The sequence below is a fragment of the Solanum verrucosum genome, unplaced genomic scaffold, assembly GCF_900185275.1.
Source record: "Solanum verrucosum unplaced genomic scaffold, falcon-dt-bn FXZP01000205.1, whole genome shotgun sequence".
NCBI classification, from domain to species: Eukaryota; Viridiplantae; Streptophyta; class Magnoliopsida; order Solanales; family Solanaceae; genus Solanum; species Solanum verrucosum.
Window position 1 is genome coordinate 2,580,982 of NW_026019950.1, and position 16,567 is coordinate 2,597,548.

Below are 16,567 nucleotides of genomic sequence, written 5' to 3' on the forward strand. Positions count from 1 at the left end.
TATGCAATTTTTAGCTATAATTTGCTTATTTACAATTCGTAACTACAAGTTAGAAGGAAGAAAAATGAAAACGAAATTGGAATAGAAAGGAGAGAGACGAGCGAGAAAGGAGAGAGACAAATTGAATTTATATATTTATTGAATAATTGTATATATATAACTAATATGTATTTGTATTAAAAAATGCAATTGTATACAATTTGTATTTGAATACAATATGTATCAACTTCAAGTATATTAATGAAATGGAATTTATATCAGCAAATGCAATTGTATCAATGTTATATTTCATAATTAATTGCATTATATTCATGTTTATTTGTGTGCATTTGTTGTCATGTGTGTTTGTATTTTATATCACTTATAAAAGAGAACATTCATCTTGTCATTTGTATTTGTTGCCTTATGTGTTTGTATTTTTATTTATCCTCATATTTGTATTTGTATTCATTTGTTACCATGTGTATTTGTATTTTGTTTCACTGAAAAGAATTTGTATAGTGATATTTATTATTATAATTGTATCATTGACAGTTAATATTTGTATTTGTATTATTGACCGTCAATTTTTGTATTTGTAGTGAGAGAGAAAGGTGGAGGTGAGAGAGATGGAGAGATAGAAAGGCGAGTGAGAGAGGGAAAAAAGAGAGGAAGAGATAAAATGACTTAAAATCTTAATTATAACTACAAATTATAATTTTTTAAATTACAGTGATACATAATAGAGAAAATATCAGAAATAACAAACATATAATAGACATAATAAAGCTCTATAGCTATAGTTTTGATAATTGCGCTCCATAACTATAATTATGTTTGTCATGGAGGTTGTCGTTTGTACATTTCTGCCTATTTGTTTATTTCGCTTGCGAATATACAAATATTATTAGTATATGCAAATTTTGTATTTATATATATAGGAATTTTTCAGAAATCTGTTTGTATATTTCGTTTGTCAATACACAAATATGATAATTTATTACGATTTTTTCATAAAACTTATACAAATAGCTATGATAAATATATACAAAATTCTGAATTTATACAATTAGAAACCAAATTATACAAATTTCAAATTCATACAAATCTAACGAATTATACAAATCAGGCAAATAGCAAAATTAGAAAACTGTAATCACGAATTACAAATTTTCTGGAACAGTAGCTTTAATATCTAATATAGGCTAAATTTTTTTTATTATAAATTATTTTCCTTAAATAATAAATACATATCACATATTTAAGTCACGTTACTATGTGATTTTTCCATTTTATTTTAGTGGGCTTCCTCGGAGATAATAGAAACAAATTGAGGTAGGGATAGTACACTAAAAGCCCACTTCTGACATTGACCTCTTTTCCAGTACCCTAATAATATATATATTTCTTTCCTCCACGTTTATATAATTTTCCATATTCATCTCCTCCAAAACATTTCCTAATGGCGACAGCACCATTGATAATCTTCACCATTTTTGCTCTTTTTGGAGTTTCCTCTTCAACGGCGGCAGCAGAAACTCCGTTTGTAGTGGCTCACAAGAAGGCTTCACTCCTCAAGCTCAAGTCCGGTACCGAACGGGTCTCCGTTTCCATTGACGTCTATAATCATGGATCTCTGTAAGTACTCCTTGCTCTTTCCTTATAGCTTGCATTTGTTGTTGTTTGAACAATCTAATTCTTTTTTATTTGTTTACAGTAGAATGGATTAACTCCTGTTATAAACCTTTAAAATGAGACCGTGAATTTCACAGAGAAATTGGGGATCAATTCATTTTTTTTTATTCTGAATGCGTTACATTCATTGCTCAGCTAGAATCGTTAGTGCAAAAAGTTTCTGCCAATTTGGTCTTCTTTTTTTTTTCTGCGGATTTTCCGATTTTTTTAGCTTGATTGAATGAATTGTGTCACTCTAATTAAAATTGTATGATTTGTTATGATGTCCATGTCCAATTTTTATGATTTTACAATATTTTAATGAGAAGTATATTCTGTGGCCTAGTGGTCATGAAGTGGTTGAGAATCGCGAGTTTTCAGGTACAATACACAGGTCTTTTCTGCCGAGACAAAAAAACACTAGGTGATTTTTTCCATCTGTCCTAACCTTGGTGGATAGAGTTACCTAATACCACTCGCTGGTGGGAGGTGGCACATATCCTGTGGAATTAGTCGAGGTGCGTGAAAGGTGGTCAAGACACCACAGTCATCAAAATAAAAAAACGTTCCTAGATTGTTTTTAGGTCTAAGGTTTTGGTGAGTACAAAAGGAGGTCTGTGATAATCATTATAGGTGGAGGATATCATACAAGAATGGCGGTGATATTTTTGAATTGTAGAGGTTGAGAACAACAATATGTGATGGTTGGAGCAAGAGATCGGAAGTAAGAATTGGAAAGGGATCCTTCATACATAAGTGATGAAAGTTACTTTTCTATTTTGAAAGAAAATATTGTCCTTGGAGAAATCATATAGAACCAAATAACGGAAAATAGTTTTATCAAGGAAAACATATTTCGGCATACCAGTCAAACTTTGGGTTCTTCCCTTAGCTTGTACAAATGGTTTTCCCTGAATCCCAATTCCTTTAAGCATTTCATGGATGTTTGTCATATTTGTTCTACTTGAACCCAAAAACAATGATGGAAATGACAAATCAGCAGATAAAACTTGCAGGGGTAAATCATGTTGTTGAATTGCAGGCAGTAAAAAGTACTCTAGATCAGTATCATATTTGTTTTGGTGTAACTATGCTTTCCAAGTAGCAAATATTCCTACATGCTCTACTAATTCATCATTTGTTGCTTTGGAGGTTGTACGGTCTTAGGGCTCTGGTAATTTGTCAATAGTCACTTCTGCATCTTCTTTTCTTTAATCGTTCTTTCTAGTTGTACTGGAGAATTTGAACTGTGATCCTTCTGGCTATTCATAAAATATTGCTCTCGAATGGATAAACATATTTTCATTTTACACTACATTCTATGATCTTTGCCGATCTGCATTACTTAATTTACATAGTTTCATATTGTTCTCCTATTACAATTTTAAACATGTATGCAGCACCTACCACAGATCAATTTCCCACATGTCATGTCCTTCTGTAGTAAAGGATACTTGGCTGATATTGTACTCCAGTTTACTTGAGTGGGTGTGCGTTTGTGGTTGTAATCATGCATATCTACCACTAGGTCCTGTTCTTTAAACGTTTTTTGGAAGGATGATAAGTTTAGTCTATCTGAAGAAACTTCATATATCTTTTCTGAATTTATGCAGTGCTATATATGATGTAAATCTTACTGATGATAGCTGGTCCACAGAAATATTTGATTTCGTGGCTGGAAACACGTCCAATTCATGGGAAAAACTTGATGCGTAAGTGAAACCCTTTGTATATTTAAAAACTTGTATTCACATCCTGTTTCTTTAGCCTCTCAAATCTTGCTCTAGTTTGTTTTTTTTAATTCACTATTTTTCTTTTGTTGTATGTAATTGGCAGTGGCTCTCATGTTTCACACACTTTTGAGTTGGAATCCAAAGTGCAAACAACTTACTACAGTGCACCTGCTGTGATAACTTTTCGCATCCCTACAAAATCAAAACTACAGGTTTGATTAGTAGAAGATCTGTTAAGAACCTATTTGTAGCCTTGAGCCTTCACCGTTCTATTTTCACAACTCTATTTTTGCTTTGTGTTGACTATTTTGCAGGTAGCATATTCCACCCCTGTTCCTGCACTAGAAACCTTAGCAGAAAAAACTGTTGCCTACAAATTAGATTTGGTAACTTTGCCCTCCTAACACAAGCATGAGATATGGTTTCCTTATAATTGTGTTGTAAACATTTCTTGCTGTTCTGACTAAAGATTGTTTCTTCTTTTACCAATCGGGATGTTTTGGACTGGCTGCTCACTCTCAGGCAAAGGTAACTTGAGACATCTTCTTTATTCTATTCCATTTGTTCACTAATCAAAATCTCTCACCAGTTTCACTGGCACAAAACAGAAAAAGCAAGTAAGGTTCTAATAAGTACCTTCCTGTTAGTTTGTAAGGATAAGTTGTTTCAGAAATTGCTGTATATATGCTAGCAATTAAATTTACCTTATTCCTAGAACGAAATATAGACATTGATATAACAGGAGGCTCGGGAGACCGCGAGCGTAATATACGCTACCATCGGAGAGACTTTAACCACATCTAAATCTGAATGAGGTGTTCAAGAAAGTCCTCCCCTGGAAAAAAAGAATATACATCAATTACCTGTGCCCGGGCTATGGTCTAGCCGGAAACAAAAGTTTTGTATTTAAATAAAGAAGAGTAGAGAGGCTGGCCCATTATCTAGCGAGTTTCAAATTGTGTGTCAGAATCTCAAAGATTTCTCGGTTAATATTTTGGTTGCCAAGTTGATGTGGAAATCTCTTTTTAATAGTAGTTGTTTTCTTTGTGCAGAAGTTGCTTGCACAGTATGGATCCCATTTTTCTTTAGGTCTCATCGTCTATTTGTTCGTGCGAATTATATTTAGTCCATCAGCTAAATCAAGTGCTGGAAACGCAAAGAAAAGACACTGATCGTTCATCAGCTGTAGCAAACTTCTCTTTTGTAGATGCAAGGCCTCATACCTGATGCAGAACTTGGAAGGAAAACATTTCAGTGTGATAACTCGTACAAATTCGTGTAATTGCATTTTGATGAACTGAAATGTATCGGTGGATGATTTCACTTGGGCTATATGAAATTTTCTAAATGTCTTGCTAAATATATTCAAGTTACTTTAATTACATGTAAATCTTATTGAGATGCCTAATCAATTAAATAAAAAATTACTTTTATGTATTTAAAGCATTGAAATTGTAGTATCATAGTTGTAACTGTTAATCTTCGATACTAATAACGTGAAGGGTTTAAAACCAGTCTCACTTTACTGTTGTGGCATTATGCTAATCAAAGGTTTTAGGGCATAATTACGAATATTGAGGGGAAAATACTGTTTCTCAAACAAGTCTCTGATTTTCAAAAAAGAAAAAAAAAATGTTTTAAGTGGTACTAAACTGCTAATGCAACACAATGCCTTATACTCCACCTCAAAAATACGGAATTCAGATGAACTCGATATGGTGATAGCATCACTTTGCATCCGCCTCTGACCACCATAACCACTCTTTTCATTTTCATTTTCATTTTCCGTCTAGTATTGAGCAAAAAATAGTAATGAAGCAAAAATATAAAAATTTCAATCAATAAGATGAGAAATCTTAGCCTATGAAGAAATTTTACTAAGAATAGAACACATATAGTAAGTGAGTTAAGATAAATATTCATCAATACATGATCTCATTAGATAAATTGCTACTACTCCAAAAAAAAAAATTTGAAATACATTGAAAATTATGTTGAAGCATTTCCTAAGAACAACTAAACCTAAAATAAATTCATGTATACATAGTTTGGTAGGCGGAGCCACCTTATAATAAGGGGGTTCATCCGAACCCCCTCGGCGGAAAATTATATTATTTATATATGATTAAAATAATTTTTTAGGTAGATATAGTAGATGTAGAACCCCCTTCGACTATTTCGTGTGTCTATATTTTCAGATTTTGAACCCCTTATTTAAAATTTTGACTCTGCCACTATATATATGAAGTTTTTATGATAGTAGTTCATATTATTCATTGCATTCACAAATTATCTATAGTAATAAGTGCGAAATTAGTTCTATAATAAAGATATAATTTATTATTTGAATATATTCAACTGGTCAAATGTGGTTATAAATAACCTTAAAAAAACACAAATTTATATATATAGATTTTTATTAAAGATAATTTCATATTCAAAGCTCAAATCTAAAACATCACAACAGTTGTTTTTGACAAGGAGAGGGAGTAATTAAACCTCCAACAAATTTTACGTATTATTTTTAAAATCAAGGACTAGTTTTAAGCAAATTTTGTGTATTTTTTAAATATTGAACTGTCAAAAGAAGAAAAAATACTCCCTCGATCAAAATATTGTTACTCTTAATTTTTTATAGAAATCGGTCTCAATATTATAATTTATAGCCACACAAATATTACACCTTCCATCAAAGTTTAATTTTGTTGTGAGGTATATTTTTAATTTCATATTAATTGACCCACATAAATCTGATAAATCTTTTTTAATATACAAATCAAGTAAAATAAAACGGAGAAATAAAATAAATGAAAAAGATGCAATCGGTGATGGAGCCAGCCATGCATATGGAACCAACTATTGTCTAATCTATGATCCTGCATACGTGGCATACATCTAGAAGATATATATAATCCATCTTCCACTCCTTCGAAGTTTCCAAAAGTTTCTCACTCTCTGCCTGCCCTCACTTTGTTTTCATACAAACTCCTCAAATAAATTTTGCCTTCCACATTTCTTCTTTCAGATTTCTTTTCATATAAAATCGAACCCTACTCCTTAATGTGCGCATTTTTCTTCCCCAAACCCTAACCGGTGTTCTCAATGTCTGAGCATCAATCACCGGACGACGGCGGAGAAATGGAGGCACATGACAACGTCGGCTCCAAGCGTTACCGTCGACCCAGCGTCAGGTTAGGCGACATTGGCGGTGACCATTCTTCTTTCGACCAACGGAAACCCAAGTCTCTCTGGAAGGACTCATCCAAGAATAATCGCCATCGTACAAATTTATCAAGTAATCAAACTCTAACTCTTGTTGATACTAACCCTAATGAAAGTAGCAATTCTAGGAAAAAATGGAGTAATGTTGATAAAGAGGATGTCGGGGATGCGAATTTGGATGATGTTACGATTGGTAGTTGGAAGATTAGGAATTTGAAATCTAAGAAGGGGCTAGTGACTAAGAAGATGAGGTCGGGTTGGACTCCCAAAGTTAATGATAGTGAAAAAGATGACAAAATGCCCAGTACTGATGTCGAAGATTTGGAGAATAATGAACACAGCCCAGTTCATTCCCATGACAATAACAAAACTAATGATAATGTGAACATGAGCACCATTGACATTGATAGGAGAATTGATAATGTGAATAGTAGGAAGAGGGCAATTAGGGTTTCTGAGGATGGCCCAACTGATACAGAGACCCGAGATTGGAAGAGGAATGGGATTAAGGTATGGCTGAACCAGTTGGGACTTGGTCAGTATGCCTCTCTGTTTGAGATTCATGAGGTTGATGATGAGGTTTTACCAATGCTAACATTGGAGGATCTAAAGGATATGGGAATCACTGCAGTCGGATCGCGAAGGAAAATGTATTGCTCAATTCAGAACCTCAATAAAGGTTTCTCATGAGTTTCTACCAGGGAAAAGGTATCACTTTAAGGTTTTTGTAGCTGCGTAAGCCTATGGTTGAAATCATTCCAGATATTAACATTACTTGCAGCTTAACCTCTAATTTTGCAGTTTTTGTGTTCTTTTTGTAGTTCAGATGCAATTCTGATATACTAGCAATGGCTGTGAAGTGTACAGTGCTCTTACTGTTGGTAACATCTTTGTTAATTTGGTCCTAAATAGATCAAAACTTTTAAGACCAGAAAAAATAGAGAAGCATCATTCAAGAAAATGAATGTTAGTTACTCCTTTAGTTTTCCTAATAAAGTTTTATGTCCAATCTTCATTTCACAATCTTATTTAAGCTGATTTCGCAATCTTATTTAAGCTGATTTCACAATCTTATTTAAGCTGATTTCACAATCTTATTTATGCTTCCACAACTCTTATTTGGTTGCTTAATGTGTGTTGCTGCTACTTCCCAAATGACCTGGACTGAGCCACTGGCATCCTTTCCTTTCTTGAGTACCTGCAGCGTTGTGAATTGTATCTTCAATTCATTGTAGCACGAGGAGCTCTAGAGAACATTTTCTTTGTTATAAGGTAAAATAATTTTATTGATGATGGCAATGAGCTGTAGAGAACATTCCCTTAGGCCCTTATCTAATGTCCATGATCCCAAAAAAAAAAAAAAACACTCTCCCTTAGGCCATTATCTAATGTCTGCTTAGTGTTAATTCAGCAGCCAATTCTGTACATGATGCTGTAGAATTTTGGTTATGGACTTGCTTGCTACATTGTCAGGTCTATATCATTAGTGTGCAACTAATACTATGAAACGACAACACCAACATACCCACTGTGATCCCATAAGTGGGTCTGGGGAGGAGGAGGGGAGTACGCAAATCGTAACCCCTACCTTAGGTAAGGTAGAGACTAAGAGAGGTTGTTTCCGAAACACTAATACTCTGAGAATGTGCTTATAATTGGTTTGTAGTTCCTGTGTTCTTATGCTTATGTATGTCCTTGTTAAGATCATAATTATATGAACCTCTCTGTGTGGTACTTACTTTTAACTTTTTACTAAGTTTTAGGAGTTGGTAATGGTGATGTGAATTCTAAGCTTCACGGTTAATATCCCAAAGATATCTTGCTTAAATGAAACTATAGTGGGACACATCCACATCGCCATGTGAAAATGTTGCTGTGGAACTCTTGGATAGAATGATGAATTACACATAAAAACACAGAGGCATACTTTAGTTAGAGCAACCCTGCAAAAGCATTTTGAGTTGCATATATTGATGTCTCTGAAATGCTTCTTTAGAAAATGAGCTTGGGTCTGTCTCCTTATCAAGAATGTCATTTATTAACCATCACATGGCTTGTCATCACCAAGTAGTGCAGGACAACAAGATGGTGAAGTGAATACCACTGTCCCCTTTCCCCCTGGAATGACAACCGCAAGCAAACAGATGTGTATGCAAAGACTGGCCTATAAATAATAATAATAAAAAAAGACTGGCCTGTCCTCTCCAAAATTAAGATGTTAGCCAACCCTTTCCCTCTTGAGACAGATTTAGGATTTTAGGTCAGTGTATGCGGTTTACCTCTTGCATCCACCGCACCTCTGACATTGACAGTTGGGTGCAAAGTGCAAACACACCCACTACATCTTTCTTGCATTCTCCCCTGCCTGCCCCTCCTCCCAAACCTCCTTGGATGAATTTCATTTTGTGGCAGAAATTTTGGTTGGACATGCTTCCTTTCTCTTTGGTTATTTTTTGACAGGCTTTGGAAGAGAGAATTTGCTGGTCAGTGTGATAAATATCAGCAAAAGCAAGCTTTTCTGATAGGTTGTTGCTTATTCTGTAATCATTACCTGCTCCACATTCAGAATATTTCGTTCAAAATCTAACTAAAAGGCCTGTCATGGAAACAAGCACAGATAAATTTTCAGAGTTCTGCTTTTCACATATTTGAATTTTCAGAATGTTTGAGATTCTTATCCAAACTAATGAATTGATTGTTTAGATGCCACTTTGTTTTGTTATGCTATGTGCTTTCACCTCATCTTGAATTTGCTTCTTGATGTTCTGGACCAAATGTGTATTTATCTTTTAGTTTTTTTGTTCCAAAGAACCTGAATCATGCTCGACCAATTATGTAACATCGGCTCTTCTAAATTTTGTAAAGAGATGTAAGAATCAAGTTTGCAAGGATGTAATTACTCATTTGCCAGAAAATGGCATTGTGGTAGTTAAGAAACTTTTATTGCCTGGTTATTCTCATTCCCGGATATCAGGATTATTTTATGAAAAATAAAAAGGGCAACCAGGATCATTTCTGGTTTCGCATTCAGAACAGGATTTAGATGTTTTCCCAACTGTATACATGAGCCATTGCTATTACTAATTGAAAATAGAGTTGAAGAACTCCAATGATGTATGTTCTGAAAAAGGCAAGGGAAAGAAAAATGCGGGAAGAGCCCAAAAAATATGAGTATTATATCTCAAGATGAAAATTTTGTTGTTGAATGACAGTATGACACCATCAATTAAATGGGCAAAGATGCTAAATTTTCTAATCCATAACAAATGCTGATTAGCGCTTGATTTCTTCATTTCATATGCTAAAACCAACAACACGAGAAAAGAGCCGGTTGCTGATTACATTTGAAAAGGCTAAACTAACTAAAATATATCATCTTAGTCCCATACAAGCCGCCAAAAGAATACATGAATATAAAGAGAACTCCGCTGTATAATTTTTTGGCAAGAGAAGAGCCACCTTAACCTTGGACGTGACAAGGCCTTGTCAACAAAACTTGAAACCAACTTTGAGCAAAACATTCAGGTACCAAGCACGCAAATTCTGAAGACAGTGGAATGGTCAACAAATGCACCAAAAGAAAAGTTGGCAGACCATCTTCCCAAAGCACGCAGGGCTTTTTCAAAGCATAACCCTGAAATCTGGTCTAATGAATTTATGTTAGTTCAGTTTTCTGACTATCAACTTGTTGGGAACTGTGCAGAGTTGGCCATGTCCTGGATTGTGCTCCAAAGGATACATTGTAGTGCCTTTTACATATTTCTGATGTTCAACAGCTGCTTTTCTAAGGTTTGACATGTCCACACCATTTCCTTTCTGTTGCTTCTTGATTATGGAACATGTAGCCAGAAGATTGGTCGATCCAGCTCCAACCCTCCTACAGGCATGCAAACCGAGCTTATATAAGGTTGTTGAACAAAGAGACTTGAGACGACATTGGGATGTGGATTTTCTTAATAGTTGAAATAAAATTTATTGCCGCTGAAAGAAACACAGTCATTTACCTGAGCAATTTCTCTGATGCAATTCGGGCAGCAGTGATTGTGCTGCGGCTGGGTAACCACTTCACAACACGATCTGGATCGGCTCGCATTGGAGAATGGATTTTAATAAGCTTTAAAAAATTGATAAATGTTAGATTTGCAATATATCAATGAAGAACGTTCTTATACCCTAAAAGAGAAAAAGTAACTACAGCTGGAAATGGAAGCATCCAAGTGATATATTACTAGCTGTCCTATGACTGTTTCCAAGCTTCTATGTTAGGAATAAGGTCTAAAATCTATATGTTTCTAGTTGTCTCTATTTTATGTATGGTGTAAATATTTCAAGTTTCTAGTTGTCTATTTTAGGAGTATTGTGTAAATGTTTCTCCAGGTTGTATCTGCACTGTCTGTACTTCTAAGTGTGTGTTACTGGCAAGTCTGTGATCTCCATGCTCTCTCTTTAGTGATAAGTGTGCTTACTTTCTTTTCTGACAATTGAAGCACGTGGTTAACGATATTATTTTCATAGTATGACGAACTTCCCTCCCCTTGGACTTATCTAAACAACTATGATACTCATATTGCACTATTTCAACAGGAATGAAGACCCTCATCATTTGGGGAAAAAGAAACAGACTAGCATCTTTATAGGAGTAGTTATGACTAACCCCTAGGCATTCCATCATTTGATAATATGCCCTTCCTTGCAGAGGTGTATGACCTTGCCGAGACTCTGAAAAATACCTGGTCCTGTGATGATATAAACACTTTATTATCAGGTATGCAGGAAAAAGAAGATGCAATGATTACGTTCTAGAAATATTTAGAACAAAGAATATCTACCATAAGCTGTTTTAGCTTCATCTTACCATTCTTTATAGCCTGGATCAACTGTAAAACCATACATATCGACAGTGTCACAGATGGAGAGGGCAAATTCTAGAGCCTTCAGTCCAGTTCCTTTTGCTGCTGAACCAAAGGATGCACCCAACATGAGATATACTTTGTTGAGAATGGGAACTTCCTACAGAAAGACATACCAAACAGGAAGGTGTAAATAAATAATTTCCAGTTTGTCTGAAACAACCTGATTGATGCAGAACACTGAGTTGAGAATCATCCGACAAAATGATATACTACCAAACAGATTATAAATTTCCAGTCTGCCTGAGAAACAACTTTATTGCATCACATGGCCAAAGATATATCGAGTTTGGGAAAGACACTTGAGAGTGGATATATTAGCTATAGAATAACAAGCAACACATAATGCAGGAACTATTTCAAGTATACCAACAGCCAAACCAAAATTCTGGTTTTTATTTTGTTACGAAAGGGAAAAGGTCTTCCCAAACTAGATATCAGAAATAACTCACCAAGATTTGGCTTGGTAGACCTTCCCAAACAAAAGCACACAAAAGTCAGCTTGGGATTTACAGTCGGTGTTATGATTATACTTGTGTTAACATTCTACATTACAGAATTTAAGCGTAGTTATGCAACATACATGACACTCATTTCCAAAATAGTGCAAAACTAAAGATTCCGGTTGTTTCATTATCTTATTAATGGACCATATTCTCTTACTTCTTACACCGGTGGATAGTTCTTTAATATGGTCTATGCTAATACACATCATGCAAAACAATGGGGTATTTTACTAGTCCGTTTGTGTATATCAAATGCAGAAGAAAATGCTCACCCGAATCATCTTGTTCATGATATCATGTATAGTTGTTTTGACTATCAACACCTCCTTTCCTCTTTCTGTAGAATTTAAGATATTTAGCATGGTCGTAATGAAAGATCAAACCCTACAAAAGTGGGAATTGTGCCAATACCATACAACTCTGCTACTTTGTCAAGAGCTTTAGCAGAACCCCTATTAAGAAGGCGAAATGTGCTTTTCGTGCCCACAAATTCTGTGTAGTTCTGTAAAAACAATAAAGAAGGCAGGTGTTAGGGGTACACAAAATCAAGTGAAAAGGAGAAGTTGATCAGCTTGCAAAACCTGTATCGGTGCTCCATTTTCCCTGAAAACAGCTTCATAGCTATCAATCTCATCACCAAATTTTGTTTTAAGAAGATCTCCTGAGTTGCCTATAACAGCACATCGCCTATACTGCCTTGGAAATAATGGTGGTCTTTCTGGAAGTACTAGAGAGAGCTTCTCCATGCAAAGAGTTCTATTTTCACATCGGTTCCTGCACAAGAAAAGTGATACTCCACAAAAATCAACAACCCACACCAGATACTTTAGTTACAGGAAGTTGAAGTTCACGTTAAAGATTGAAGAAATTTTATAAGCATTAAAAGGTAACAACAGAACGATATAACAAGTACATATTTCGCTCTGCTGCAAGATCATATAGTATATTCCAATTATATATCATAAAAAGGCAAGCAACAATCAACATAGTGCAATGCAGTAAGAGAGTGTCTACATTAACTTCTCGAAGCAAAAGTTAATCACTACAATCATGGTTATGCAGCTAATTATGCACTTATATATATAAGGACTTCTAAGTGGTAGTACCAACAATATCGACAATCCTATGGTTAAGAGTGAGATCACACTTACAGAAGTACCCCCTTATTAATCCTTCTCCATGCATAGTCCTCCCATCCATTTGGTAGGGCATCAATGTACTCCTTTGTGAGTACTGTGGTACTGTTCCTCACCTAGCAATCATCCCACTGTATTTAAATCAATTGTAGTATGTAAAATAAGGTGCAAGCTGTAAACTTTAGGTAAGCCAGCTTCAAGCAAATGCTCTTCTCAGAGAAACAGAACACCTTATTTCAATAATAACACAAATAGTACAATTTAATCCAGTAGTCGTGTGAAAAACTTACTGACCTGTTCCCAAGTAGCCACAGCTTCACATAAGTTCAGTTCATATGACAAGCCCTCAAGTTCTCCAGTTTTTGGATCTTTCTATTAATAAGTGAAACCAAAAAAAACAAATGGTTACAGTACTTGCTGAGGATATTTAACAACTAGTTGCGAGTTCCCCAATTTTTAAAATAAGAATCAAGTGACATGGAAATCACGTGGGCCAGCAGGAAAGAGAATTAGGCAATAATGTGTCATGCTTTGAATGATGATGAAGAAGATTAAACTACCATGGTAGCTGCGATAGTTTCCCTATATTCCTATATGGCAAGAAAGGGTGGAGGGGCGGGGGGACCAGTGAACGAAAGAAAACTTACCCACTTTGGTACTGTTTCACCGGGAAACTTCATTATAACCTCACAATAGTCCCTGCCACTTGCAGCTTGTAAACCTAATCCATTTGCACTCTGCATCACTTTCCAGTTAGCTAATACAACAAACATGTAGGATGGCACATGCTTTCAACCAATCTTAAAGATCTACTAGCTAAAGTACAGTAATCTCCGTTCAGGCCTCATATATAAACCATAAACACAATAACCAGAAGTCCAGAACAAAGTAAGCTCACTATTTTTGCAACTGAAGATGCCAAGGGGAAAAGGCATAACTATGAAAATATTGCACAAAATAATATTCTTAATCTTTTCAACTTCTCCTGAAGCCAAAGTACACAAATCCATTGAGCTTTGCAGCAGAGAGAGAAGCAACTATTGCTAAGTGCAGAACTAGGAATGACCAGACAGTTGGTTTTAGAAGGAATGTGTTAATTTAAAAACGGATAATACAGCTACAAGATTTGGGGTAGGTTAGTGCATCTCAAATGAGCCCGACTCACTGGTCTGGACAGCTATCAGTAGCGGTAGGTTCACTGTGAAGTCTTGCTACCAAAGTCTCACCAAAACTGGACTCAGATTTACAATGGCCGTGGAAATGATATGGAAGACCAAAGCTCCTTATAAATTGGGTTGCTCCAGTTGGTTAATGGTGCATGATACCTGCTTGATACAGAAGAACTTCCAGAGGAGAGAACTGCAAATTATGCAGCAAATGCTACATGTGTGGAGCAAATAAATGGACAATAAACAACTTTTTTGCATTTCCCAGTGGCATCCAAATTTTGGGTACTCTTTCTCAAATTTTTGGAGTTGAATAGTGATTCTAGGTCACTTAAAAACTTATTTGTCGTGGGTATGGAACTAAGTCCGATAATATCTGAAGAGGATGCGGGGGAGAATACCAGCCTACATTGCTTAGGTTTTGTGGAACCAAAGACATTTTTAAGGAAAGCCAGTAACTGTACGTGATTTTAAGTTAAAGAGTTCAGTATGTTAGCTCTCTGGTGTAGATTGGATTATGTATCATGAGAATAGTCTGGTAGATTTTATAGACTTGGTACAACAAAGCTGATTGTAAAGACTTGGTTATGTCTTTTTTGCGATGGCACATTGCCTTAGTGTGTGGATGTTGGCCATCAATGAAAAGCTTTGCTTACTTAGCAAGAAAATGTTCTTCAGTTTCATCTTAAACTTACAAAGAGTGCTATTCCATATACTTGAACAAAAAGGAACGCTACAGACATCTAAAAAGTAATGATATCAGAAAATATACAAATAGAGGTAACAAACACTGACCTCAGCTTAACTAAGATTATCCCACTGCTACAAGAGCAAGCAACAAATCCTGATCTTTGTAGCATAATTTAAAATGAAAAACTAGGTAAAAGTTAACTATTGCAGCCTGGTTCAAGGATGTTCAATCAGACAAGTTTAGATATGCTAGATAAGATTACACACTAAGATTTAACAACCCGAGATCCAAGCTAGCAGTAAATAAACAGAAATATGCCAATCAAACCTAATTTTCTAGCGTCTCCACAATGCAGTAACTAAAAAAGTGCACAAAATAGAGATTAACCTAGACATTTGGCAATTCAGCTACTTCAGAGCTGAGCTTAAGTAACTAGAGCAATGAAAACAAACTTCGATAGCAAAACTGAAATCGCATAACCAAAAGCCACTACAAGTCCAACTCACCACGCACTTCTGGAAACCAGACTGTAGAGAGTGTAACGCCTCCAAATCCTCATCAGATAAATGATATGATCCATCTGCAAACAAAAACGAACAAAATATGTCAATTCATTCACATTCACAAGTCGGTGCACAACGAAACTGTAAATGCATCATTTCGCACATGGAGTGGCGACACCAATGATGTAGATGAGAATAGCTCCGAGTCCAGAAGCCAAAGCAACTGCAAATGCAAGCTTCAATAGCTTCATCTAAATCTATATTACTACTACTACTTAGCCAATTTTCTGCACTTCCAGTTGATCAATCAATGAATCGATTGCTCTTTACAGCGAGTGTTCATATGGTTAGCGTTAGATCTGGAGGACGAAATTGAACTGTCTTAATTTTTTCGCTCTCAAATCACTGATGCACCAGAAGTTCTCTTTTAGCAAACAAAATCAAGTTAAAAAACGTGTGTTTCAGTCATTTCAACTTATTTTTTATCAGTTTCGGTTCATAAACTTGCAATATTCCTTCTACCACCCATTGAAATATTACCATTCTACTTTAGACCCAAATAAATTGCCAAAAATATGGAAATCTACTCTTTTACACTTAAATTTACAAAAAAAAATCGATATGTAGAGTTTTTTTAAAAATAATTAAATCCAACTTTTTGTTTTTATCATTGAATATATTTTAAAGGAAAAAAAAAAGTTGCCGATCTGACTAAATAATTTCTTTATCTTTCTCGAGTATATTAGAATTTAAGTTGCACATTAACTAAGTTTAAGCTCAACAAATTAAATGTAATGTATCTTAACTCCTAACCTATAAGCCGTTGATTTTATTGCCGGTCTGTTTTAAGTGGGGTTAAGTTTTCTAATATTCATTTTTTGTTATACTAAAGTCATAAAAATTTTTTTTTTTGTTAAATTCACAATTTTTTTTTGTTAAAGTCACAAATTTAATTTTTGCAACAAAAAAATATGTGATAGTTGCTAAGAAAATACGAATTACAAGCAATAAATAGAATGACCATCTGTAAAATTAAGTTCTTCTAAT

The 16,567-nt window shown here is 35.0% G+C and overlaps 3 protein-coding genes across 3 annotated transcripts; 2 read left to right on the forward strand and 1 right to left on the reverse strand.

The window, feature by feature from the left end:
• Positions 1–1,433: 1,433 nt before the first annotated feature.
• Positions 1,434–4,573, forward strand: LOC125813853 (uncharacterized). The gene is made up of 6 exons (XM_049493324.1): positions 1,434–1,617; positions 3,267–3,365; positions 3,490–3,598; positions 3,701–3,772; positions 3,909–3,914; positions 4,439–4,573. The coding sequence occupies exons 1-6, from the start codon at positions 1,442–1,444 to the stop codon at positions 4,556–4,558; spliced, it is 582 nt and encodes a 193-aa protein (XP_049349281.1). The 5' UTR covers positions 1,434–1,441; the 3' UTR covers positions 4,559–4,573.
• Positions 4,574–6,488: 1,915 nt separating this feature from the next.
• LOC125813857 (uncharacterized) lies at positions 6,489–7,626 on the forward strand. Its single transcript, XM_049493328.1, has one exon. The coding sequence runs from the start codon at positions 6,489–6,491 to the stop codon at positions 7,296–7,298; it is 810 nt and encodes a 269-aa protein (XP_049349285.1). The 3' UTR covers positions 7,299–7,626.
• A 2,229-nt stretch (positions 7,627–9,855) lies between these two features.
• LOC125813920 (sialyltransferase-like protein 2) lies at positions 9,856–16,041 on the reverse strand. The gene is made up of 12 exons (XM_049493396.1): positions 15,684–16,041; positions 15,524–15,597; positions 13,808–13,897; positions 13,455–13,532; positions 13,176–13,276; positions 12,606–12,798; positions 12,436–12,526; positions 12,297–12,361; positions 11,464–11,618; positions 11,263–11,344; positions 10,613–10,722; positions 9,856–10,485 (listed from the first exon to the last, which is right to left on the reverse strand). Exons 1-12 carry the CDS (start codon positions 15,769–15,771, stop codon positions 10,269–10,271), a joined length of 1,344 nt encoding a protein of 447 aa, XP_049349353.1. The 5' UTR covers positions 15,772–16,041; the 3' UTR covers positions 9,856–10,268.
• Positions 16,042–16,567: the final 526 nt, after the last annotated feature.

Coding starts and splice junctions, on each gene's coding strand:
- LOC125813853 (XM_049493324.1), top strand. CDS start 1,442: ATGGCGACAGCACCATTGATAATCTTCACCATTTTTGCTCTTTTTGGA. Junction 1,618..3,266: donor GTCTATAATCATGGATCTCT/GTAAGTACTCCT, acceptor GAATTTATGCAG/TGCTATATATGATGTAAATC. Junction 3,599..3,700: donor CTACAAAATCAAAACTACAG/GTTTGATTAGTA, acceptor ACTATTTTGCAG/GTAGCATATTCCACCCCTGT.
- LOC125813857 (XM_049493328.1), top strand. CDS start 6,489: ATGTCTGAGCATCAATCACCGGACGACGGCGGAGAAATGGAGGCACAT.
- LOC125813920 (XM_049493396.1), bottom strand. CDS start 15,771: ATGAAGCTATTGAAGCTTGCATTTGCAGTTGCTTTGGCTTCTGGACTC. Junction 15,598..15,683: donor CATTGGTGTCGCCACTCCAT/GTGCGAAATGAT, acceptor TTTTGTTTGCAG/ATGGATCATATCATTTATCT. Junction 11,619..12,296: donor TCATGAACAAGATGATTCGG/GTGAGCATTTTC, acceptor GTCTTTCTGTAG/GAAGTTCCCATTCTCAACAA.